Raw genomic sequence first — 26,708 nt, forward strand, 5'->3', positions numbered from 1 at the left:
ACCAGGCTGCAGGCTCTAGCCACCTTCTCCCCTTTCCACAGCTGCACGTCCTCTTGCCCAGAGGGCAGTTCACAGGAGCAGGTCGCACCCGTCCAGCGGCTCAGATGACCAGCCTGGCCACGTCACAGGCCTGTGAAGGCGGCTCTGAGCCCTGGGCCTGCACCCAGGGTGGCACTTCCATTGCCGCGAGGGCCCGGGACGGGCTGCAGGCAGACGCCGTCCACACGCTGACCCACGGCTCCAGATGCTGGGATGCAGGGACTCACATGGTCAGGCTGTGTCCAGTCGGGCCTGGCCTGTGGCTCTGTGGCCCTACTGTGTGCAGTTGCAAGTGCCCCGTGCACACAGTAGGGAGGTACGCCCATGAGGCACACGCCTCAGGCGTTGCCAGTCTGCTTCTGCCTGGCCTCTGGTGACTCCATGCCCTCCGGCTTTCTCTCCACCGCATGGGTGGCTGGGCCTCTCTGTAGTTTCTCACCCCGGGGTGTCCCAGGGGTCCTCGTTGGTGCCTTGGCTCTTCTGTCACCTGACATCAACTCCCTCTGCTATTTTTCCTCTAAAGACACAGTGGTTTCTGTTGTTCTGGGCCGTGACCGGCAGAGGAAAGATGACAATTAAGCACTTAGAATGTACCAGCGACCCTTGTACATGTCACATGAATTCTCACAAGGGTAGAGATGGGGTTGATTATTGAGTCCATTCTGTAGATGAGGAAAATGAGGCTCAGAGATCTTAAATAACTTGTCTGAAAGAAACCTCCACGTGAACTCCACATGGAAACAACACAAGCTTTGGGGCAAATCTCATCTTACCCACTTCAGCTCTGTCTGCAGGCATGTTACTACTCTCTCCAAGCCTCTGGCTCCTAATTCCAGAACACGTCCATCACTCTGCACAGAAACCTCGCATCCACTCCCCTCTGCTCCCAGCCGCTGGAAACCACTGACCTGTGGTTTCCTGTCTCTGTGAACGTGCCGGTGTTTTGTACAAGAGGCTGCACGCTCCTAAGGTCCAGCTCACAGGCCCCGCTGTCCCTCTCACTTGGCGACACACCATCCACCTGTCACCCTGTGATGGCCCCCCCCGTCCATCCAGCTCCAGGATGGGCCTCACCTGCGCCCTCTCCTCCACCCCATCCTCTTCAGGGCTCAGCTCTCCTGGTCTGGACTCTTCCCGTGTTTATTAACGGGTCTGTCTGCCCCTACCCTGGCCCCACCTGCCCCCCGCTGCCCCATCCTCCTTCAGGACTTCTCACCCCTGGACTAGCCTCTCCCTGCATTTCCTGACGGGTCTGCGGCCCCCGGCCTGGCTCCCTCCACCCTGTCCTCAGCTGTAGAGTCGCGGAATCTGGCCTCCCCCACAGTGAAACCCTGCCCTAGGAACTCTGGCTGAGGACTGAGTGCAGCCCCTGACCTGCGTGTGTGAAGGACCCTCGCTGTGGCTCCCGGGCCTCCTCCCGTGCCAGCAGACCCGAATGTCTTGGCATTCCAGAACTCGCTATGTCACGTGCCTCCGTGGTGCCCACTCGGGACCAGGGGCGTGGGAGGCACAAGGCCGCAGACCTGTGCCCAGGCCCCTGTCTGCCCAGAACTCTTCTCCCTCCTGTTTCTTAAAAGACTCATGCTCACCTGTCAATAGTGGCTCAGCTGACCTGTTGTCTAGAAAGACTCCTGTGCCTGGGAGGCCCCCCCACCCCGCTCCTGGCTCCTGGCAGCGGCAGCTCCTTGGCCCTGCATATGTCGCGTTTCCTGAGGGAAGTGGCATGGATCTGGCTTCCTTCTGTCTCCCTTCTCCTTGCTGGACACTGACTTCTTCAAGGATCAGGGCTGGGTTCTATTTTTTAACCCCGGTGCTTAATACAATGTCCTCTGAATGAGTAAAAAATGAATAGATGAGTGAATGAACATGTGAATGAATGAAGACGTGTGACTCTGCATGTTCAAACCCCCTGCCTGGAGACACCTGCATGTTCTGCAAGATGCAAAGCAAATGTCACCACCTCTGGGAAGCCTTCCCTGACTTCTCTGTGGAATCAAGAGCACCATGACAAGTTTCTCTTAACTAAGGATCGCAGTATATCTACTACTGGGGCAAGAATCCTTTAGAAGAAGTGGAGTAGCCATCATAGTCAACAAAAGAGTCTTAAATGCAGTACTTGGATGCAATCTTAAAAACAACAGAATGATCTCTGTTCATTTCCAAGGCAAACAATTCAATATCACAGTAATCCAAGTCTATGTCCCGATCAGTAATGCTGAAGAAGCTGAAGTTAAATGGTTCTATGAAGACCTATAAGACCTTATAGAACTAACACCCAAAAAAGATGTCTTTTTCATTATAGGGGACTGGAATGCAAAAACAGGAAGTCAAGAGATACCTGGAGTAATAGGCAAATTTGGGCTTGGAGTACAGAATGAAGCAGGGCAAAGGCTACTAGAGTTTTGCCAAGAGAACGCACTGGTCATAGCAAACACCCTCTTCCAACAACAAAAAAGAAGACTGTTGGTCTTCTTGGTGATGGACATCACCAGATGGTCAATACCGAAATCAGATTGATTCTATTCTTTGCAGCCAAAGACGGAGAAGCTCTATACGGTCAGCAAAAAAAAAAAAAAAGACCGGGAGCTGACTGTGGCTCAGATCATGAACTCCTTATTGCCAAACTCAGACTGAAATTGAAGAAAGTAGGGAAAACCACTAGACCATTCAGGTATGGCCTAAATCAAATCCCTTACGATTATACAGAGGAAGTGACAAATAGATTCAGGGGATTAGATCTGATAGATCTACTGATTAGATCTGTAGTGCCTGAAGAACTACAGGAGGTTCATGACATTGTACAGGAGGCAGTGATCAAGATCATCCTCATGAAAAAGAAATGCAAAAAGGCAAAATGGTTGTGTAAGGAGGTCTTACAAATAGCTGTGTAAAGAAGAGATGTGAAAGGCAAAGGAGAAAAGGAAAGATATTTCCATTTGAATGCAGAGTTCCAAAGAATAGCAAGGAGAGATAAAGCCTTCCTCGGTGATCAATGCAAAGAAATAGAGGAAAACAATAGAATGGGCAAGACTAGAGATCTCTTCAAGGAAACTAGAGATACCAAGGGAACATTTCATGCAAAGATGGGCTCAATAAAGGACAGAAATGGTATGGACCTAACAGAAGCAGAAGATATTAAGAAGAGGTAGCAAGAATACACAGAAGAACTATACAAAAAAGATCTTCACGACCTGGATAATCACAATGGTGTAATCACTCACCTAGAGCCAGACATCCTAGAATTCAAAGTTGAGTGGGCCTTAGGAAGCATCACTACAAACAAAGCTAGTGGAGGTGATGGAATTCCAGTTGAGCTATTTCAAATCCTAAAAGATGATGTTGTGAAAGTGCTGTACTCAATATGCCAGCAAATTTGGAAAATGCAGCAGTGGCTACAGGACTGGAAAAGGTCAGTTTTCATTCCAATCCCAAACAAAGGCAATGCCAAAGAATGCTCACACTACCGCACAATTGTACCCATCTCACACACTAGCAAAGTAATGCTCAAAATTCTCCAAGCCAGGCTTCAACAGTACATGAACCATGAACTTCCAGATATTCAAGTTGGATTTAGAAAAGGCAGAGGAACCAGAGATCAAATTGCCAACATTCGCTGGATCATTGAGAGTTCCAGAAAAACATCTACTTCTGCTTTATTGACTATGTCAACTAGTGTGTGGATCACAACAAACTGTGGAATATTTGTAAAGAGATGGGAATACCAGACCACCTGACCTGCCTCCTGAGAAATCTGTATGCAGGTCAGGAAGCAATAGTTAGAACTAGACATGGAACAACAGACTGGTTCCAAATAGAGAAAGGAGTACATCAAGGCTGTATATTGTCACCCTGCTTATTTAACTTCTATGCAGAGTACATCATGAAAAATGCTGGGCTGGATGAAGCACAAGCTGGAATCAAGATTGCTGGGAGAAATATCAATAACCTCAGATATGCAGATGACACCACCCTTTTGGCAGAAAGCAAAGAAGAACTAAAGAGCCTCTTGATGAAAGTGAAAGAGGAGAGTGAAAAAGCTGGCTTAAAACTCAACATTCAGAAAACTAAAATCATGTCTTCTGGTCCCATCACTTCACGGCAAATAGATGGGGAAACAATGGAAACAGTGAGACTTTATTTTTAGGGGCTCCAAAATTACTATGGATGGTGACTGTGGCCATGAAATTAAAAGACACTTGCTCCTTGGAAGAAAAGTTATGACCAACCTAGACAGCATACTAAAAAGCAGAGACTTTTTTTTGGCAGCAAAGGTCCATCTAGTCAAAGCTATAGTTTTTCTAGTAGTCATGTATGGATGTGAGAGCTTTCTTTATAGAAAGCTGAACAGCAAAGAATTGATGCTTTTCCACTGTGGTGTTAGAGAAGACTCTTGAGAGTCCCTTGGACTGCAAGGAGATCTAACCAGTCAATCCTAAGGGAAATCAGTCCTGAATATTCATTAGAGGGACTGATGCTGAAGCTGAAACTCCAATACTTTGGTCACCTGATGTGAAGAACTGACTCATTGGAAAAGACCCTGATGCTGGGAAAGATTGAAGGTGGGAGGAGAAGGGGACGACAGAGGGTGAGATGGATGGATGGCATCACCGACTCAATGGACACGAGTTTGAGTAAGCTCTGGGACTTGGTGATGGACAGGGATGCCTGGCGTGCTGCAGTCCATGGCGTGGCAAAGAGTTGGACACAACTGAGCGACTGAACTGAACTGAACTGAGGTGTCCCAGAAGAGCCCCACCCACTTAGGAGCTGTCTGAGGGCAGGCTCTGCCCTCTTCAACACGGTAGCCAGAGGGACATTTTTGGAACCCTGGTGAAAGCTCCAAGCCGCCCAGGGCTCCTCCCGCAGAGCAGAGGGCCAAGTCCTCACCAGTGGCCACAGTCCCCTCTCTCACCCTCATCTTCCACTCCCCACTCAGCCGGTCAGGCCCCGGACAGACTCTCGAGGGGCTGACACCTGCTATTTCCTCTGCCTGACATGCTCTCCGAGGCCTCCACGAGACTGGCCTCCTGGCCTTGTCCAGGCCTCCCCGCAGCCACTGTCATCGCAGCCTTCACCCTGATGCTCCGGGTTTTTCCTGATGACTGTGTGTCTCCCCTGGGACAGTACAAACACCGCGTGAGTTGTTGTCTGTTTTATTTATTCACTGCTGGGAACGAAAGTTTCCCCACCACCTCGAAGGCTGCCTGGTCAGCGGCAGGCACTCGATAAATGTTTGTTAAATGAATAAATAAATGAATCTCTGTGTGCCCATGACTCAGTCTGGGGGGCTGGTTTTTCAATTCTCAATGAACATTTGCTGGATTTGAATAGAAACTTGAAAACATACCGGTGGAGCTTCGGGGGGCAGATGGGCAGGACAAGGGCTGGCGGCACAAGCCCCTCGGGCAGAGTCCCCCTGGCAGACCACCCCCAGGCACGAGCCCACCTCGGTAGGGCCCCCCGGGCAGAGCCCCCCGGGCAGAGGCGAAACAGCCTCTCAGAGGCACAGCGGCCGGCGAGAGGGAGGAGGTCCCCGAGCCGTGTGAGGGTCCCGGGAGAGGCTGTGCCCTCAGGCAGGACAGTGGGAGGACCTGGCTCTCTATTGGAAGGTGTTTTCACTTAGCAGGTTGAGCAGATTCCCACAAGGCCAGGTGCCAAAATAACAGCCGAATGAATGAATGAATCCTCGTGTCCTTGAGCTGAGCACTGTAAACACACTCATTCCCAACAAGTGTTTGCTGGCTGAACAAGAACTGAAGAAAACACAGGCCAGCAGATGGGGAGCGATGGAGGCAGGAGAGGGAGGGTGAGGACCTGAGGGTCCCTGCCACCCCAGACCTGAAGCCGTCTGCTTTCTGTGTTTACTGAGGATAACACAGAGAGGAACACTAAGAGCAGCCTGACGGGCGTGTATGTCCACACCTGTGTGACCACCCCCAGCCCGAGGTGCAGACTGTGTCCACACCCTGGAGGCTCCCCGCCTCCGTCAGCTCCACAAAGGGAGCCATGTGCCGACCTGGCTCACCCAGGGTGAGTTCTCCTGCACGTGATCTTGACGTGAATGAGGCAGACGGGGTCAGACTCTGCTTCTCCATCTGCCTTTTGTGAGCCGGGAGTCACCACGTGAACGCCAACCATCGCAATCCGGGTGTGAACGCGGGCTGGCAGGAGGCCCCCACCGCGCACGTGGGTTCCAGGGTTTGAAGTGCACGTTACTGCCTCCGCCGGGGAGCTGTCTTGAGCAGAACAATTTCCACCTTCTTTGAGGAGAGCGCCCCATCTTAAGAGCCACCCTCAGTCTGACAGCTGAATCATTCCTTTCCGGGCTGCATGAGTCAGACCCAGGGCCCAGCATCGTGCTCTGTTCTGTCACGATGCTGTGCCCACCTCTTCCGAGAAGCCCGCCGTGCCAGCCTGGCCCACAGCCAGCAGCCGGCACTCACGGGCTGCACCGGGGGGATGGTCTCACTCCGCCTTCACACCCCACCTGTCACCCCCCTGGCCCCAGCAGCGTCAGCGTGGGCCCTGCGTCCCAGAGTTGCTGCAGCAGGTCTGGGGTCTTTACCAGACCCCAAGCCCCCCGCAGTCTCTCCCCACGTGCAGCGGCAATGGGGCTGTGAGCTCCAGGCAGGAGAAGAAGCTGGGGACGGGTGGGAGCAGAGCCTGGGCTCCACGCGCTGGCCGTGTCCCTCCTGGGAAGCCCACCTCGGCCTCCCCCCTGCCCAAGGGGCTGTATCTGAGTGCGGCCACATGGACAAAACGGACCACGCGAACCACCTACACATGAGAGACATCGGAGGTCACAGCTCAGTGATGAGGAGAGGAGCCTGGGGCTAAACTGCAGGACCTGAATCCTGATGTCAACACCTGCTGGCTCTGTGGCTTCAACGCAGTTGCTCAACCTCTCTGTTCCTCAGTTTCCTCATGAGTACAATGGAAGCAGGGACAGCAACTCACTCATGGGTGCCGAGGACTAACTACACCAGTCTGTGCATCTGTCCATCTCGTGCTGGGGACCGTTCCTGGCACACAGTAAAGGCCACATAAGTAATAGCTCAAGCTATAACTGCTTGACAAATAATTAGTTGAATGAAACCATGGCTGTGATGAGGCTGAGATAACACACGGAGAGTCCTTGAGATGATACATGGCATGCTCGGGGCACCGTGAGTGCCCAGCAGGTTTCTGCTCTTATCTGAAAGTATTCGTGCTTTGGCTCTTACACAGAGAAGCGAGCTGGAGGGTGTGGGATGGACACGCGGGGGGCGGGGGGCACAAGTGCGCTGTTAGGACTGAGCAGGGCTGGCCCGGCCGCCGTCCTGCTCGCTGGCGTCTCGGCATTCTACCTCCATAAGGGGAGGGTCTCCTACGTGTCTTTGGGCCCCAGCACCTCGCAGAGCACTCTGCACCGGCGGGCACATTCCAAAGGCTTGTTGATTGATAGCCAGAAATGAGCTAGAGAAAGCACCCCATTTAAAGACACAAGAAAACCAGGTCGATTTCCTTCCCCATCCTCCAGGGATGCGGAGATAGAAGGCGGGCCTACACGCGCCTTCTGAGAGGATGAGGGCTTTTAAGACTGAAGATGAGCGCTTTGTTTTCAGCTCCAGGAAAGACTGAACAAGGAGGAACAGGCATCATCATGAAAGGCCCAGAGATGCTGATGAGATTTGAGAAATAACTAGCTCAAGTACTGGCCATCTCGGCCAGCAGATGGCTGGACATGCACCTCACTCTCTGCCTACTGTCCACTGGCATTTTTATCCTAACCACAACGGCCGCTCATGGCTAAGAGCCGCGTTAATGAGCAGTGTGTTCCATGCCCGACTCTTTGTGATTCCATGGACTGTAGCCGCAAGGTTCTTCTGTCCATGGGATCCTGCAGGTAAGAATACTGGAGTGGGTTGCCATCTGCTTCTCCCGTTAATGAGCAGTGAGGATCATTAACTTGGCAATGGGGGCCCCTGGAAGCTGATACCCCAGCATCGACTGGCATTTGGTGGGTCGGTGGCCGCACTGACATAAAGAGCAGGGTGTGGGGGAGTGGAATGGAGGCGGCACAGGTCAGAGTGGACTCCGCCTTCCCTGCAAGACCCCCAGGCAAAGACCTTTTCTAAAGAATTTACACTAATGGAATTGGCAATGGAAAAAAGTTGAGACAGAAGAATTTTTTATTTTAAAGCATTTGAGGATTTTTTTTTTTTTTTGGTGCAACGAAGCATGCTTAAACTTGCCACGGGGTGATTTTTCAGGGAGAAAAACAAAAAGCAAGCATCTTCTGTTCAAACTTCATTGGATTCATATTTAAAGAAACTTTGGCCAGTCTGGCTCAGGCAGGAAAGTGCCTCCAAAGGAAGATTTCATGGTAGAGGTTTTATATTAAGGACTTGGTTTTACCTATGCAACAAAAGTTTGTACGAGCATCCATCTGGGTTTACTTGCCTTTCACTTACTGTTGTGGTCACTTTGGGCACTTTTATTATGTGAGGTGGATTTCTAGGAATGGAAACCCAGTGTGCAAATTGTGCTTATAGGAAATAAAGATTTGATGGTAGATGGCTCAGAAAGGCTTTCATCCAGGAATCAATTTGGTTATAAGTCAGGGGTCACCTGGGATAAAACACTGACACAAGGTGACTGGCACGCCGCCTGGGACTGTTCCTGGATGCACTTCCGAAGAGAGAAAGCAGATGCCCTGGGTGTCTGGGAGCCCACGGGGCGTCCACCTGCCCGCTGGCTGCAGACTGGCCCGGGGCTTCGTAAAATTGTGTCATGTTTATGTACCTCACTCCCAACATGGTAGAAAATCAGAAAAAGACAGAAGGAGATAAGATAAACCACTCAGAGTTTCCATGATCATCATTAAAAAAAAATTCTGATGAATTTTTTCCCAAGATTCTTTTCAGGCCTCACAGAACAGCAAGAGCCACACTCACATCTATTTGCACAGATGACCTTTAGAGGCCTCCTATCTGTGGGTTTTTGACTCACTCAATTTGCTATTTAATAGAGTTCTCCTCATGTTTAATAGCCCTCCTAATAATCACAGAGTTAAAAGAATACATTTTTATCTAGTGAATGTCTCAAGAACTTTCAAAAGACTGCCTTGAACAGGAAGAGGGAGAGGGCTTGTAAGCTTTAAATATGGCAGACAAGAGAGGGAAAGGGAGAAATAATTAGAAATACAAGTTAGAAAGAAAGAAAGGGAACCGGGTGGGGGTGGGGGAGGATGGGCTGGGAGATGGGCAGGAACCAAGGAGCTGGGTTTGGAGGACGGGGTGATGGGGGGACAGTGGGGGTGAAGGAGCCCAAACAAGGACCTGGGGCCACATCACAGATGGACGCCGAGTGGGAGGGGGTGCTGGCCGGCAGCGGGGGGCAGGCCGGGCAGGCAACGCCCCAAGAAGCAGACCACCAGGGCCACGGCCACAGGGACAAGGGGCCCCCAAGGTGGGAGAGGGAAGACCCTCCAAATGGTTAAGCCCATGGGGACTCTCCAGCCCCAGGCATCTGGCCTTGACTCACAGGCAGGAATCCGTGGGCAGAAAGATAACAAAAGCTATTTTTCATGCAAGAGGAGTTGGACATCAGGAAAAATCAGAGCCCCTTTGTATGACATGCCAAACTGCTGAAGCGAGAGGATGTCTCGGGTGAGGGCTCGGATGAGAGCGGGGACGGCACACTCGCCCCGGGGAGCCAGCCCTCAATGTGGGTTTGTTATCGGCCGGAAGCAAGCATGGGGTGTCCCCCTCCTGCCGCACGGCCAGACGAGCTGGTGACACGGCCTTGGCTGGACTGCCCGGCCCCTGGAAGGAAGCCTGGGTGTCCTGAGATGTCCCTGGGGAGTCTCAGGGGAGCCATGGTCTCCTCCCAGCTAGCCGTGTGGTCTAGGGGCTGGAGGTGAGCCGGGCTCCCTCCTCGAGACCCACCCTCACGGGGCCCCCCGTTGGGCCACACCCAAGCACCAACACCTCTGCTCAGCTCCTGCCAGCAGATCTGCCCAGTAGGTGTTATTAATGTACGCATTTTACAGAGAAAGCAACTGAGGCTCAGAGAGAAGGCAATGGCTGGTCACAGGGCTCACTGCCAGTGGGAGGCAGAGTTGGATTCAAACCCTGACTCACTCTGGGCCCCGCCCCTCACCTCCACCAGCACGTCTTCCAAGGAGCCACCCAGATGCTAGAAATCTCTGCACTGCGAGGCAGGTGCGTGCAGAGCCCCGTCTGTTTCCCATCTATCCTCCTGACGACCCTGAGACAGGCCGTTGCAGAAGCGCAGGCGTGTTCTGACGCTCTGTCCTCACTGCTTCCTCTCCTCCTGCGGGTCCCCAGGACCAGACAGCAAGCTCCCGGGGCCGTGCGGTACCCACCGAGCCCAGCACAAGTCCAGGCCTCAGCAGGGGCCCACGACGGCCCAGGGTGCGCTCTTCACTCTCTGAGGAAGTGCCAGCCCCGTATTCGTGGGGCCAGGGGAGAAACACGAGTGGCAGCTCCAGCCTCCCCTGCTCCGCAGGCCAGCCGCCGCCTCCCTGCAGCCTCAGAGCCCAGCTCCCCTGTCCCCTCTTCTCCCACCAGTAATCTGGGGGGGCGGGGGTGGAGGGGGCGTCCAACGCAAAGTGAAAATCTGGGTTCTCCTCTTCAAAAATGATCAAGAATGTTCTGCTGGCGACGACCTGTTACTGGGGCTTGGGGTCTTTCCAGGCCAGTCTTGATGTAAAATATTCTGGGCTATGCCCCCCCACTCCACCATCTCTGCCCGCCCTAAGCTAAGAGCGCCAGCGTTTCAGGATCTAAGAACACTTCGTATACCGCCTCACACATATAAAACCACATGAGAAAGCCTGTGCTCTGCTATTCTATCTAGAACTTTGGTTCAGAAAATACACAGATCCCACTGCTCTCTGTCCCACGGCGGAACCGGAGGCGCTGGGTCCGCAGTCACGGCCTGACGTCCTGTCACAGGGCAGCCCCTGCCGCACCCGGCGGCGACGGATGGCGGAAGCCCCGCCCCCTGGCCCCGCCCCTCTGCCCGGGGTGGGGGAGGGGCAGCCCTCTGACCCGCCCACCGGAAGCCTCCCGTCCCCCACCCCGGGGCAGTCCTCCCTGGTTCTGCATCTTAGGGAATGGCTCCACTGTCTGGGGGTGTCGACTGCTGTAACTCCATTTTACAGATGAGAAAACGGAGGCTCAGGGAAGCCAAGCAACTTGCCCAAGGCCACAGAGCTGAAATGGCAGAGCAGGGTGCCAGCGCAGCTCCCTCTGACTCCCTCTGCACCCCCAGCCTTCCTATCGGGCATCGCGCCGACTTGGGTCAACCCCTGCCCTGAGTCTTCCTGACCGCGAAGCCCCTGTGGGACCTGTCAGGTGCCTGGGGCTTTGCAGGCGGGGAACGAGCCTGACGTCGTCCCATCGACAGCCATCGACCTGGGGGTGACGTGACCTGGTTTACTTTCTTACAAGGTCTTCCTGGCTGCGTGTGGAGAAGGGCTCGTGCGGGGGCAGGCGAGCTGGTCAGGACTCTCCTTGGGGAACCCAGGTGAGAAATGACAGAGGCGGGAGCCAGCTAGGGGCTGTAAGGAACCCGGCAGGAATGTGGGAGGGAAGGGGTCTGACCTCGTCTCTGCGGTGGCCGGCCCTGGGCTGAGCACACAGCAGGTCACCAGTGCTTCCTGAGAATCAGTGGCTGAGTGCGTGGGAGAGGGGCCAGCTGACTCTGGAGGTGGGAACACGCAGGAGCGCAACCGAGGGCAAGGCTGCCACCAGCGTGCAGGTCCTCGCTGAGTGTCAGGGTGAAAAGAGGCCAAGCCAAGTGTTTCCAGGAAAATGAGCCTGAAATCCTGTACCCTCTGCAGGGCCTCCGTGGAGCAGAGCAGTCCTCAAGTGACCTCTCATTGGAAAGTCACACAACCTGGGGGGTGGAGGGGAGGACAGGAGAGGATAGAAGGAAGAGGAGGAAGAAAAGGTTGGAGGGAGGGGGGAGGAAAGAGGGAGAATGGAGGGAAGAGGGAGACAGAGGTAGAGAGGAGGGAAGGTAGGGGAGGGATGATGGAGGAAAAATGGAGGGGAGGATGGAGGGGAAGATGGGGGAGGAGGGAGGGGAGGATGGGAGGATGGAGGGAGGAGGGAGAATGGAGGAGAGGATGGAGGGAGGGAGAGATGAGGGAGGATGGGATGATGGAGGGGAGGATGGAGGATGGGATGATGGAGGGAGGAGAGAGGATGGAGGGAGGAGGAAGTGGAGGATGGAGGGGGAGGGGGGAGGAGGGAGGAGGAGGGAGGATAATGGAGGATGGAGGGTGATGGAGGATGGAGGGGGGATGGAGGGAGGAGGGAGGGGAGGAGGAGAGGAGGAGGGAGGATAATGGAGGATGGAGGATAATGGAGGATGGAGGGGAGGATGGGGAAAGATAGAGGAGGATGGAGGGGATGGAGGGAGGAGGAGGAGGGAGGGGAGGAGGGGGAGGAGGGAGGATAATGGGATGGAGGGAGGATGGAGAGAGGGGAGGGGGGGGAGGAGGGAGTGGAGGGGAGGGAGGAAGGAGGAGGAGGGAGGATAATGGAGAATGGAGGGGAGGATAATGGAGGATGGAAGAGGGGGGGGAGGAGGGAGGGAGGAGGGAGGGGAGGAGGGAGGGAGGATGGAGGGGAGGCTGGAGGGGAGGAGGGAGGGGAGGAGAGAGGAGGATGGAGGCGAGGATGGGGAGGAGGGAGGGGAGGAGGGAGGGTTAGGGTTAGATCGAGGAGAGGATGGGGAGGATGGAGGGGACGAGGGAGGGAGGAGAGGAGGAGGAGGAGGGGAGGGAGGATGGAGGAGGAGGAGGAGGGAGGGAGGGAGGATGGAGGGGAGGAGGGAGGAGGATGGAGGGGAGGAGGGAGGGAGGGGAGGAGGGAGGGAGGATAATGGAGAATGGAGGGGAGGATGCAGGAGGATGGAAGAGGGGAGGGGAGGAGGGAGGGAGGAGGGGGAGGAGGGAGGAGGGAGGGAGGATGGAGGGGAGGAGAGAGGAGGATGGAGGCGAGGATGGAGGTGAGGATGGGGAGGAGGGAGGGAGAGAGGGTTAGGGTTAGATGGAGGAGAGGATGGGGAGGATGGAGGGGAAGAGGGAGGGAGGAGTAAGGGAGGAGGGAGGAGGATGGAGGGAGGATGGAGGATGGAGGGAAGGATGGAGGAGGATGGAGGTGGGAGGGAGGGAGGATGGAGGGAAGGAGGGAGGGAGGATGGAGGGGAGGAGGGAGGGAGGAGGAGGGAGGGAGGATGGAGGCAGGATGGAGGGAGCATGGAGGGAAAGAAAGGTATCATTTGCCAACCTGACAGCCCAGCTATCAGAGGCTCCAGGAAGTTAGGGTTAGGATACATAAGCCTGTCCAGATGTTACCGGCAGAACTAGGAACAGGTGCAGGTCTCCTGACTCCTGCCCTGATGTTTCCACTCCCGGTCCCCTGTCCTTCTCTGTCCAGGCCCTACTGCATGATACTGGAGTTCCCAGCTGCAGCCTTGGTGCCCGCCAGGAAACAGGAGGGGGGACATGTGGCCTGGGTAACTGCCATCACCCCCTGGGTGTGGCCTTGGTGCTATACCCTATTTCAGCTCTTAATTGAGGGCCCTTGGATTCTGATTTTATGGTTCACAGAAGCCATTCAGCGTGGTTCTGCCTCTGAGAGGGGATGAAACAGCACCACACTCTACATGGGCCTGAACATCCCAGGGATGCTCAGCTTCTTCCATTCCTAGACCCTGGAGGCCAGTGAGCCAACCTGGGGCCCCAGGTTGCAACTCAGCTCAGCTGCAAAGGCTGGGTGACTTATTTTTTCTGGGAAAACTTCCAAGTTTGAGGAAATAAGGAAATAAGGGGAAGGCAAGGTGGTGCAGTGGTAAAGAATCTGCCTGCCCACGTAGGAGACGCAGGAGATGTGGGTTCGATCCCTGGGTCAGGAAGATCCCCTGGAGGAGGAAATGGCAACCCACTCCAGTATTCTTTCCTGGAGGATCCCATGGACAGAGGAGCCTGGGGGGCTACAGTCCATGGGGTCGTAAAGAGTCGGACACAACTGAGCACACACACACACCATCTGCTTTGCAAAGACCCTGGAGCTCCGGGTCAGGTGGACCCCAGCCCCATCCTGACTCCTCAGGGGCCTTTGAGATGCCAAGGGGCACGACGGCAGAGAAAGGCCCAGAGGGAGTGAGTTCCCTTCATCCTGCTGGATGCCCAGCCAGGTGCCGGCCAGCCATCGGGGGAGGCTAAGCAGACAGAGCCCTGACCAGGCAGCCCCCACCTGCTTCTGCTCCCACTCCGTCACTAAGGAGCTGTGTGGCCTCAAGCAAGGCCCCCTCCCTCTCCCGCCTCACTCTCCTTTGCTTGCAGAGTGGAGGGATCTGGCCACACCAGCCATGCCCCCAGGCAGTTGACTGGCCCACCTGCAATTCATCACTCATCAAAGGGAATGGGGCCGGGTACCATTCACACCTCCAGTCACCTAAAGCGGATGCTGGGCTGTCCCCCCGCAGAGATGCTCTCTGCCCTCCACTGACACTCCAAGTGTTTTCTCGAAGAAGAGAAATAATGGAGTTCCTATCAGGTACTGGGCATCAGGTATGCTCCTGCCCTGAACCTAAATGACGCCTCCCTTGGAGCAGAGGTCTCCAGGGGGGCAGCTCTGCCTGCTCCTCTCCCCAGCACCCAGGAGGCGTCTGGCAAAGTCTGCAGACAGTTTGGTTCTCACGCTTGGTGGGTGGGGGCTGTAAGTGGCTTCCAGTCAGTCAAGCCAGAGATGCTGCTGAGCCATCCACACTCACAGGGCCTCACAGCGAAGAATGAGCCGGCTCAGGGGATCCTCCAGCCCCTCCATCCCCAGTCTTGCCCGTCTCCTCCTGGAAACGCCCCCTCCAACCCTTCTCAGACAGCTCCTTCCCATCCCCTTGACCAACGGCCACCCTCCTCGGCCTCTTCCAGCACGCAGCCCCGCACACACACTGTTTACATCAAACAGTCATCAGTCCCTGGAAGTGTCAGCTGCCCGTTAGAATGGCAGCTCCCACTCCCGACAGCAGCTGCTTTGTGAGCAGGGGTGGCGTGAGCGGACGAAGGCCTGGACACAGGTGTGCCCGGCAGGCTGGGGACACACCCTTCTAGGTGTGGTGAAAGTGCAAGTGTCAGTCGCTCAGTCGTGTCCGACTCTCTGTGACCCCACGGACTGTAGCCCACCAGGCTCCCCTGTCCATGGGGTTCTCCAGGCACGAGTACTGGAGTGGGCTGCCATGCCCTTTTCCAGGGCATCTTCCTGACCCAGGGATAGAACCTGGGTCTCCCGCGCTGTGGGCAGCTTCTTTACCATCTGAGCTGCCAGGGAAGCCTCTGTGTGCTGAGAGCCACTGAACTAAGTCATCTCGAAGGCTTTCCACCTGGAGAACCAGCTTCTTGTGGGCTCAGGTCTAGGCCATGCGGAGCCTGGTTCCACCTGCAGGCTGTGGGCGGGGCTCTCTGGGGCTCGAGTGGCAGAAGGCCAAAGGTGGGAGGAATGTTCCAGATCAATCAGGTCCCACTTCCAGATGAGGGGACAGAGGCTGCCAGGCTCTCTGACACCCTGGATCTGATGACCTGAGGTCACTTCCTACTCTGGGCTTCTGTTACTATGTCCTAGAAGCCCCCAGAGTCCTGGCCATCCGGATGGACACTGGAGATTTATTTTAAAGGGTGGTTCATTTCCTCCTGAACCTTTCAGAAGCCCCTGTCAGGGAGCGCCTCCAAAGCCAGGTCTGTGGTGAGACCATTAAGCCAGGCTGGGGTCCACCAGGAACCCCAGCTTCTCTTCTCTAAGTCAGCCCGTTCCAGCTGGGCTTTTCTTGTCAGAAAAGTGAAAGGAGTGAAGGACAGAGGAGGATGGAGAGAAGGGCATGAAGGGAAGGCAGATGTGAGAAGGGCTGCCAGGGCCCCCTGTGTGACTGGAGAACAGGCACCTGACAGGAGGAGACGACTCACTGGAATATACCCTCATGCCGGGAAAGACTGAGGGTAGGAGGAGAAGAGGGTGATGGAGAACGAGATGGTTGGATGGCATCACCAACTCAATGGACATGAGTTTGAGCAAGCTCCGGGAGATGGTGAAGGACAGGGAGGCCTGGTGTGCTGCAGTCCACGGGGTCACAAAGAGCCCTGACTTCAGTCAGACAGGACTGAACAAGAACAACCAGCTACATAGCAGGGAGAGAAGGAAGAACACCGTCAGAGAAGGAGAGAACACCGTCAGAGACTGCGTCCTCCCCAGACCCATGCTGACGCTCTGCCCTCAGTGGAACTTGGCGGTAGGGCTCTGGGAGGTGAGCTGATGCATGAGGTCGTGAGGGTGGGGTCCCCACAAGGGGGTCAGTGTCCTTGGGATAAGGGAGCAGAGCAGAGAGCTCTCCCCGTCCTGAGGACACAGGAAGGGGTGGCCGCTAGCGAGGTAGGAAGCAGCTCTCACCAGGAACCGAACTGCCCACACCGTGGTCTTGGGCTTCAGCCTCCAGAAACAACGCCTGCGGTTTGAGCCGTTTGGCTGACCGCACTCTGTGACAGCAGCCGAGCTGACTCAAACAGCGCCGGCCTCGTCTGTGTGGGTCAAGCACAGGGTCCCCCCACCACCCCCCGCCCCGCCGGCAGGTAGAAAGTTGGGCCCGCCTGTTCAGCCCCAACCGTATCTGTACGTGGGCAGGCACCCTGACACCCAGGGGCTGGGGCCATCTTAACCCTCTCTTCCGCCCCGTCAAAGGCAGATCTTGAAGACTTACACTGCAGAGTTTCTGGGAGTTACACAGACTAATGTCAGATCCCAGAGGCTGGTGTGATGGCTGTTAGAAGCAACCCTGAGGGGACCAGGAGGCGCCGTGGGCCAGGGTCCGGCTGGTGAGCTGGGCTCTGTGGGCAGGCCTGTTCTCTGCCCGCACCCCCGGTACTGGCTGCCCGTGAGTCAGTGCAAGAGAAGACGGATACAAACCCAGACAAGCACCCAGGCCGCTTCCCGGCCTGGAGCAGGGTGGGGAAAGGACGGTGTTCAGATCCAAACCTCCCTGAGCAGATCCGTGTCAGGAGCATGGTGTAAGGCAGGGCTTCCTGCTGACGCGCCGAGAGAGGGTTCCTGACGCAAGAAGCGCATCTCTGGGGAAGTGGGCCTGGGTGGTGGGCCCAGGGCAGTCATCCCTGGGTGGTCCTCCCTGGCTGGCCACCCCCGCCCCTGCCCTGGGGTGGTGCTGACACGTCCTCTTCCTCGGTGTGCGTCCTGAGTGAGGTCTGGGTCCCTGGTGTGAGAGGTGCTGCCTGTGGTGGGGTGGGAAGGAGTGCAGGGCCCAGGGTCTCCCCACCTCCCCAGCAGGTGCCCGGGACAGGCTGACACGAAGCAGGCACCCAGGCTGCCGTCTGGAGGTGTGCTGTGGGTGTGCTGGGCAGTCCTTCTACAGGGACCTGGCAGACGCAGGGGCTGCTCCCGAGGCTGAACTCTGCCGGAACCTTTATTCTGGGCCCGGAGCTCCCCTGATGGCACCACAGTGACCAGGTCCCTCCCGCATCCGTCAGCTCAGCATGGTCGCGGGCACTTGGCCAACATGAGCTGCTACACTCGGAAACCAGAGTCTCCTCTTCTCTGAGTCTACGTGAGGCTCCCCCCTGCCCCTGTCCCAAGCTCATCGCACACGCTCCAGAGCGCTTGTTTCTCTTCTACACCTCGTCTGATTGTAGGACGCACTAGAGACTGAACAAATGTGGGGTGCTGGTAGCTTTATGGAAAAGCCCCCAAAGACTTGTTACTCCTTTCCCACATCCCCAGCGCTGGGCTGAGAGTCAGCAGAGACACAAAAAAGGAAGAGGGTGGAGGTCCAGGGGACAGAGGGAGTGGGTGGCTGGTTGTGCAGGGAACAGGCTGGTCCCCAACATGGTGGGAAGAGAGAGAAGAGACAATGTGTGTGTTACCCAATTTGTGTATCAGTGAACATTCTCACTTCCAAATGTTTTCATGCTGCCACAAGCCAGTCTCAGAGCTGGGCTCCTCCACTGGGTAGTCAAGTGTAAGTGTGTGCTCAGTCGTGTCTGACTCTCCACGACCCCATGGACTGTAGCCCACCAGGATCCTCTGCCCATGGCATTTCCCAGGCGAGAATACTGGAGTGGGTTGCCATTTCCTTCTCCAGGGGATCTTCCCAACCCAGGGATCAAACCCTCATCTCCTATGACTCCTGCAGTGGCAGGCAGATTCTTTACCACTGTGCCACCTGGCAGGTACTTGGTTCTGTTTTTAATGGGAACCCAGCAGAAGCTTGGAGAAGGGCAGGATGACACGGTAGGAAGAGCTTTGCAGTGAGACGACCCAGTGCCCAGGGCGGGCGCTCGCCTCTGCTGCAGAGAGCACCGTCAGGGCAGCGATGAGCATGCTGTGTGGTGCACGAGAGGACTGTGACGCTTGTCTGCTACCGGGGCCGTGGGGAGCCCAGGCTTTAGGGGGCGGGAGACGGGATGTCTGCGTGGTGAGGTGGGGGTAGCAGTGTTCTGCACGTGGTCCTGCCAGACGGCGAGGATGCCTGAGGAACGGGGGGCGGGGCTCTCCTGCCCACAACATGCTCCCTGGGAAAGAACCAGGATGCTGACCTGCTGCTTGGGAGGTGGCAGCAAACCCTTCAGGGCCCCACAGTCACTACTGGTGTTTTATTAGCTACCTGCTGCAGCCATTCTTCAGTTTCAGCTTAGAGCGTTGAGCTTTTCATTTTTCCCCATGTAACGCTTTGGGGAACTTTGCTAGAAAGCAGGTGGAAATAATGCAGTGTACCCAAACAAGCCAAATATTGAGGAGACCATGTCCCCAGGGAGTGCTGGCGGGGTCTCAGCCTGAATGCTCACTGGCAGGGTGTTGGGGAGGTCACAGGAGGCGGAGGATGTTGGACTCCACAAAGTGCTTTTAGAAGATAAGCTGTCAGTTTTCGCCAGGGCTGACGGACTGTCAGGATGATTCGAGCGCACGGAGGAATCCTGAGCGAGCCCTTCCAGCCCTGAGTGGGTCCAAGGATGTCCTGGCCCTTGGGGGTGGGCTGGTTTGGCCCCCAGGACCCCTGAGCTCCTGGAGGTAACAGAGGCAGTCCCGCTCTTTCAGTAAAGTCCCCCAGATGGCAACACCCCACCCTCCCTCTGCCAGTGGAGCCAGCTGCCCAGATCAGCTTGGGGCTCTCTTGATGAACATCGAGTGCAAACGGCTCAAGGCAGCTGGCAAGATGCTAAGTGCAGCATCAATCCTAATTAGGATGAGAAATTAATAAAGGAGGCATGCGAGCCAGTCTGCAGAGGCCACGCTTGCCGGCGCGGAGAAGCAAGTTCCAGTTTTCAACAGGGAAACTGGAAGGCCTGGGGTCAATGCGTGGGTGTGGGTGACAACAGGGGGATGACTTAACAGGACCATGTACATACAGGGCACCCAGCAGAGCCTGTGAGTTAGAGCTCGGGGGCCGGCAGCCTTGTTTCTGTGTCTAACTCAGGTGCTGTGGCGGGGAGTGACGTGGGTGCGTCCTCCAGATGACAGGAGTAGGTGTTTGCGATCTGAGCAACTGCACCCCAGGAATGATGTTTTTCAAAAGAAAAGAGGGGGCGTCATCGTGAGCCCATAGATCCTTCCGGGGCTTTTCTGGGGCTGTTTCCCAAACTATTGATTGCACATTCCGGCTCTCAGAAGACTCCACTCTGCCCTGGCAATAAGCTTCAGGCTCAAAGGGCAAAGCAGCCTGGGCTGGAAGGGTGTGTGTGTGTTGGGGCGGGGGGCGGCTGTGGGGGGCAGAGGAAGCGGGAGAGGAGGGCGGGATTCCAGAAGAGAACAGGCAGGATGCGGAGGCGCAAGGCCGCCTCACCTGGCCACCCTTCTCTACACGGCCTCCGCAACCACGACCCCAAAGCCAGAAGGGCCACCTCTTCCCGAGCTCCGCCTCCTCCGCGAAGACCCAGCCAGGCGGGACTCTGCGCCAGGGGCTGAGGGGCTGGGTCCGCGGGCAGAAGTCGGGCTTTGGGAGAACTTCCCGACCCCCCGAGGACGGAGCGAACACACGGGAAGGTTACGGGGAAGAAAGAGGAGAGTGTTCGAGGATCGTGGGCAGGAACCCTCCCCCAGCTCCTCACCCCTTTTCCGACCTGAAAGCCCAGACCGAGCGGGGACAGTCCACAACCCGGCTGGGACCCCGCCGCCCGACGGCCACCTGTTAGTGCAAGTTCCGCAGCGGGGCCGGCGGGAGGCGCTCTGCTCCGGCGCACGTCGCCATTGGCGGGGTCCCCGGAGGGAGCGGTCCCCACTGCCCGGGGGCACTCAGCCCCGGCCCCCAGAGCCATCCATCCTTACGACACCCACTAGTCTGCCCGCCGCGCTCCTGGGGGCGCAGCGTAGCGTCCCTCCGGCCCCGCCCGGCGGCCACGCCCCTCCAGGCCGCCCCTGGTCCGCGCGGGTGCTTGCAGACCCCTGCCTCGGGACCTGCTCGGGGGGCTAGGTGACGCTCCCCTCCACTCCCCTCCCCACCGAGCGGGCAGGAGCGGCCAGCGGTCCAAGGAAGAGTACTTGGCGGAGCAAGGTCTCGGCAGGCATCAGGCTCGAGCGACCCGGGTCTCCCAGACCCCCTCGGAGCCCAGCCCCCACTCCCACCCCTCGGCGGGGCCCGGAGCGATCTCGGAGCGGCCCTCGCGCTCCCCGCCCCCGGCCGGCCCCGCCCCAGGATGGCCAGTTCCCATAGCAATCGCACAGACACCGGTTGCCAAGCAACCTCTCCCCCTCCTCCTTCCCCTCCTCTCGCGTCCGCTCCCCCCAGCCTCAGCCTCCTCCCGCCCCCTCGCCAGCCGCCACCTCCCCTGGGGGCCCCGGCGCGGCCCCTCGGGATCGCTCTGGTCTCGGGCTGCGCGCGCGCGCGCGTGAGTTTCTGTGTGTTTCATTGTGTCAATGTGCGAGGGGGTGTGCGTGTGCCGGTGGAGAGTTTGTGGGATCCATGTGTTGGGGGGTCCCCCGTGGCCGCGAGGGGACCCGCCCGCTCGCTCTGGCTCCTTTGTGTCTCTCGCGGAGCCAGTGCCGCGCCCACCCGTTCCCGGTCGGCGCCCGGAGCCGGGTGTGTGTGTGCGCGCGTGTGTCCGGGCGCGCGCGCGGGGTGGGGGGGCCGGGCCGGCCGTACCTTCGATGCAGCACACGCGCCACAGCCCCGAGTGGGTGAGGTCGCCGCGGGTGCGGCGGGGCGGGGGCCCGTCGTCCATGGTCAGGTTGGTGCCGTTGCAGATGTGCGCGCTGGAGTAGAGCCAGTAGTCCGTGCCGATGGCGATGGCCATGAGCGAGAAGGCGGCGAAGGCTCCGGCCGTGGTCAGCAGCGTCTGCAGCCCGCGGTCGCATCGCACCATGGTGGGCGCCTCATAGCCCGCCGCCCGCCGGCCCGGCCCGCCGCGCCCGCCCGCCCTGCTCCCTCTGCGCGCCGCGCCGGGGGCGCCGGGGCTGGGGGCCGAGGCCCGGGGGGCGGCGCCGCGCCGCGCGCTCCGGCTGCGCCGGGGCTCAAACTCCGAGGCGCGGCGGCGAGTGCGGGCTGCGCGGGCCGCCGGGCGGGCTGGCGGCGGCGACCGGGGCTCCTCCCTCTCGGCCCGCCCTCCCCGCGCGGCCCGCGCCTCCGCCCCGCGCCCTCCGCGCCGCCGCCGCCGCCGCGCTCCCGGCCCGCGCCCCGCCGCTCGGCGCCGCCCCTCGAGCCTCGGCCCCGCCGGGCGTGCGCTCCCGGCTCTGCGCGCCCCCCTCCCCGCCTCTCCGCGCTCGCGCCGGCCTCTCTCCCCGGCTCATTCACATCCCGAGAGCGAAGGGAGCCACGGTCCGGTCCCTAGGAGGAGCGCGGGGAACCGGCGTTGCTAGTCTCCCCGCTTTCCCAGCCCAGGACACCCCATCTTCCTTAAATGGCCCTGGGGACTCTTTAATAGTGGGGAGTGTGCGCGCGCGCGCCTGTACCCCTCGATTCGCGTACACATATCCGCGCCTTTACCTGGCGATGAATGTGCAGGCGTGAGCGCTGGAGTGGGAGCGTTCAGGTCAGATTTCCAGAAGCACCAGACGTGGGTCGCGGCCGGGAGACGCCAAGCCAGGCCCGGGCCAGTCCTCCCGCCCCATCCCCCACCCCCCAAGCTGGCTCCTGCATCCACCAGTGGGCAGGGCCTGGAGGACCCGACTCGGGGGCTGAGGCAGAAGGGAGGTGGCAGCCGAGGTCCTTCCAGAGGAACACCAGATCCCTGTTTGAGGCCGGATGGGGCGGCCGTGGTGGACGTTAGTTTCTGACAGAGGGCCCCGTTTGTGCTAGATTCAAACATCTCCACCCACCGCTGGCTCCCTCTCTCCCCAGCTCCCCCCTTCAATACCTTTATTTCTTTTTCCCTTTCACTCTACTCGAGCTTAACTGGCTTTCCTCACCTCCTTCCTTCATTGCCAGACTCTGCCTCGGGCCCTGCTGACTTCACTTAATTGCCTTAGCTGCCGGCAGAATTCCAACCTGGACAGGCTCCCTTCTCCAGGACCCGCCAGGCTCCTCCTCCGTTAAGACCCAGCTCAGAACTCTTTCCTCCAGGAGGCCCTTGGGGGCCAGCGTCTGAATGTCCAGCCTGCCTCTGCTCCCTTCCCTCCCAGAGCCCATGCGGTTCTCTTCGCTCCCTACCCAGCATCCTGTGGGAAGCAGCCCTGGACCCCAGGAAGGTCTACAGAGAGCAGCTCTCTTCCTGGAAGATGCAGATTTCACCCTCTTTTTCCACTTTCCGTGACCTCTAAGACCCAAAGAAAATTAATTATCCCATGCTGGAATTACTGGTCTCTCTTCGGTGAGACTGGGAGCCTTTCCCCAGTCTGAGGTACATGAGACGTGTTTGATCAAGAAATATTTCCTGCCCCCTGGAAAATGACATTCTGATAGGGGAAAATAGAGCGTATAAATAATAGGGGGAAATTCCAAGATGAGACTGACTGCATTAATTACCATTTGTCGATCCTTTCTCTGCCTTTGGGTGTTTGTTCTGCTTCTTCCAAGTCTCAGAGGACAAGAATCATCATGTGTATTTCACTTTCACCCACCTACCACCTGGTGCCTAGGTTGTGTCTGAAGGTGTGCACTAGGTGTGGGACAACTTGCTCTGGGCCAGAAGAGGGTTACTGACCTGTCCCTAATACCCACAAGGATAAATGTTGGGTTCTCTTCTCAGAAGTTCCCAGACAGGTGGGTCTCAAGACTCTCTTTTCTTCTTCTTTCTCTTCTTCTTCTTTTTTTTTTTTTTAAAGCAGCAAATCTTTGCTTCAAATTAAATCTTAAAACAGAAAAGTAAAGGAAAGTGAAAGTCGCTCAGCTGTGTCTGACTCTTTGCAACCCCACGGACTATACAGTCCATGGAATTCTCCTGGCCAGAAGACTGAAATGGGGAGCCGTTTCCTTCTCCAGGGGATCTTCCCAAACCAGGATCGAACCCAGGTCTCCCGCATTGCAGGTGGATTCTTTACTGTTTGAGCCACAAGGGAAACCCAAGAATACTGGAGTGGGTAGCCTATCCCTTCTCCAGTGGATATTCGCAACCCAGGAATTGAACTGGGGTCTCCTGCATTGCAGGCAGATTCATTACCAGCTGAGCTATCAGGGAAGCCCATCCCAGTGTAAACAAGCCAGTTCTCCCACCAGTTAGCCCTGTAGGTAAGAGCTGGCATTGCTGTGGTTGAATGGGGGACCCACCCATGCCCCCTGCAGCCCCCAAAGCAGCCCTGTGGATGCAGGCATCCAGGAAACGTGGTGTGGAAACTGACACCCTTGGTCATGTGCTGGGTCGCTCAGCTTCGGCCCCTGTGTTCCGTTCTTCTTTCAGCCTTCCTCTGGGGACTTCGTGAGGAATGAATGAAAGAGAAACGGATCTGACCTGTGGGGGGCGGTGACTGGGGTGAGTCGCTTCCCCCAGTGTCCCCCTAGGTCAGAGGTGGGGGGATGGATGGGGGCCTCCTCCAACCCAGCGACCTCTGGGTTAGTCCCCTGGAGCCCTGACACACCAGCTCCTACCCCGCCACCCTCAGAGGAGTGTGTGAAGACATGAGAAAGCGCTGGTCTAGGAGCCAAGACTGTCGCCAGGTCGCCCTGGCTCCACGACGGACTCGCTGGGTACCTTGGACCAGCTGGAACCACGGGGGAGGAAGGCATGTCTCCAGTCCTCCTTTCAGAGTTGTTTTAGGGTCAAATAAAGAGCCTCGTACATCGCATCCACTTAGCGACCCTCACAGCCTGAGTAGTGGGTGTTCCCCTCTCTATCTTTCTTTGTGACCACCAAGGAAATTACCTAACTCCTCTGTGTCTCAAATTCCCACAGTGCCATGTGGTGGATAATAGCAAGAATAACAGCAAATGTAAACTGCAGCTCTAGACGGTGACCTCCTCGAGGTTCATGCCTTGGAACATCCGGCTCAGACCCTGATGGCCTCAAGGCCAGAGTTTCCCAAGGACATTAAGTGGCCTCTTTGTTCTTGTCCAGAGTTGCTTGACTGTTATTTTTACCTGTTAATTCACTTGAGGGATGTGGACTCCAGCGGGGGCTTGGCAGTTTGCCTTTCTATCCATGGACACCCAATTGTCAAGCCTGCTTTGTCCAGAGATTGTAAGAGTGTAGACTGTGGAGTCAAATAAGGACTTGACCGCCGGCAAAGGGAACGGGAGCAAACTCAAGACTGTCTGAGACCGTTCATCATGCCTGGGTGAGCACAATTTAAATCTGGAAATTTCTGCTCAGCCGGATTAGAGAGCTCTAAATGGCAGTATTTAACTCCTGCCTGCGGTCCCTGGAGCTTCTCCCAAGTGACATTTCCAGATCTGAGGGGGGCATGTCCTCCACTTGCTGGGGAGGAGGCTCTGGACCGACCTTGTTCTAGAGAGGCTGGGTGCTTGGTGTCTTCCCAGCGGAGCTGTGTGGGATGCCTTTTCCTGTGGGGGAGGGGGAACAAGTCATCATACCCGTCGTGACTTCTCTGGACAGCTGAGCAGGTGGAGGGGTGTGTAGACCCCACTCCAAAGCTGTCTTTTCCAACAGAGTGATGCCTTTCCCCTTAGCAGATCATTTGGGTAGTCCCCACAATTCTTCAAGTCTTCAGAAAATCAACCCTTAATATTCATTGGAAGGACTGATGCTGAAACTGAAGCGCCAATACTCTGGCCACATGACTAGAAGAACTGACTCATTGGAAAAGATCCTGATGCCGGGAAAGACTGAAGGTGGGAGGAGAAGGGGGCAACAGAGGATGAGATAGTTGGATGGCATCACCAACTCAACGGACATGAGTTTGAATAAACTCCGGGAGATGGCGAAGGACAGGGAAGCCTGGTGTGCTGTGGTCCATGGGGTCGCAAAGAGTTGGACATGACTTAGCGACTGAAAAACAACCACACAATTCTTCACTGTACTTTGGCCATGAAGACAAAGCTTTACTGAGCTCAGAACCGGCTGATAACCCCACCTCCAGGGTGATGCAGCCAGCCAGCGGCCCTGGGAGAGGAATAATACAGTAGTAGGCAGCTCCCTGCGTGTGAGGTGCCCGTCTAAGCTGGAGGAGGCTGTAGGCAGGGGACAGGCAGCAGGAAAGGAGGTGCCCTCGGCTGGCTGGTCTGCAGAAGTGGCTCTGAAAGCCTTACTTAAAAGCTTTGTTCTCCCCTCTGTCCTCCAGAAATAATGACCTTGTGTGGCAGCTTTTTGTAATATCTCATTTCCATGCCCCAAGCAATGGTTCAGCTGATTTCCCAAAGCTTAATGGGGGGATGTGGGGAGCCTGGGAGATACCGTGAATGAATAGACATAAAGAGTGGTTTTGTGTTTTCTTAGCAAAGGGTCGGGAAGGAGTCTTAGAAGGTTCCCGGGCTCGGCTCAGTGTGGAGGCTTATTGGTAGCCCGTCCAATCTGCTGGGATCAGAGAAGAATCCCTCCAGATCCGTGTCCCACAGCCTCCCCACCATCAGATTAGGTGCTCGGCAAGAGTGCCGTTTTCTTTTTCTTCAGTATTTCAGCAAGATCCTTTGAGAGAGAGGGCAGAGGAGAAAATGGTACTTGGCTTTATGTATTTAGGTTTATTCCACTTCATCTGCTGATCGCGTCCATCCCAGGCATGGTGACTGGAGCCGGACGCCTCCGGTTGGCAGTGGAGAGGTAGCCGTGTCGCTGTCTCCACACTAGCTGGCCCCAGGAGTGCAGAGGGTGGGAAGCTGCCCCCTCCCCCCCATGTGCCAGTTCAATTCGAGCATCAGTTCACTTAATCACAGCAACTGTGGAAGGCGGATCTTTACCCAATTATGCAGAAGATAAGCCTCCAGCTAAGCAGAGAGTCAGCAAACCAGCTGCGCTTTGAACCGGCTCCACCTGGGGTGTGGCCAGGCTCTGTCAGCTACTTACTGCACCCCAGCCCCCGGGATCTCCAAAGCCCTCTAGGTACATCTGCTTCCTCCCCGCCTCCTTCCTGTCGTTATCCAGGTGAAATCAAGTTCAAAGTCACAACAGCGTGGAGTGGTGAAGAAAGGCCTGCCCCTTGCATCCCAGGTGGGGCGAAGACAACTCCGCAGTTCCCGGGAAGGTGGGCGGTGAGCTGGGCTGACGGCAGGTGATGGAAGCCACCAGCCCCAGGGGCCCCCCGTCCTCCCCTTCCTTCCCGCTGCTGCCCCCGGCA

The 26,708-nt window shown here is 57.0% G+C and overlaps 1 protein-coding gene and 1 long non-coding RNA gene across 2 annotated transcripts in view; one reads left to right on the forward strand and one right to left on the reverse strand.

Moving 5' to 3' along the window:
* The window catches only part of CACNG4 (calcium voltage-gated channel auxiliary subunit gamma 4), a 51,761-nt gene extending 30,227 nt beyond the window's left edge, over positions 1-21,534 (reverse strand). The window contains exon 1 of the mRNA XM_043442611.1: positions 21,193-21,534. Within this exon, the coding sequence (XP_043298546.1) occupies positions 21,193-21,412 (220 nt within the window). The 5' untranslated portion in view covers positions 21,413-21,534. The remainder of the gene's footprint in view (positions 1-21,192) is intronic.
* LOC122424652 lies at positions 11,191-23,370 on the forward strand. Its single transcript, XR_006264494.1, has 2 exons — positions 11,191-11,574; positions 22,474-23,370. It is a non-coding gene; the product is annotated as an uncharacterized LOC122424652 (long non-coding RNA).
* The last annotated feature ends 3,338 nt before the right edge of the window (positions 23,371-26,708 follow it).

Source organism: Cervus canadensis, chromosome 1, assembly GCF_019320065.1.
Source record: "Cervus canadensis isolate Bull #8, Minnesota chromosome 1, ASM1932006v1, whole genome shotgun sequence".
Lineage (NCBI taxonomy): Eukaryota > Metazoa > Chordata > Mammalia > Artiodactyla > Cervidae > Cervus > Cervus canadensis.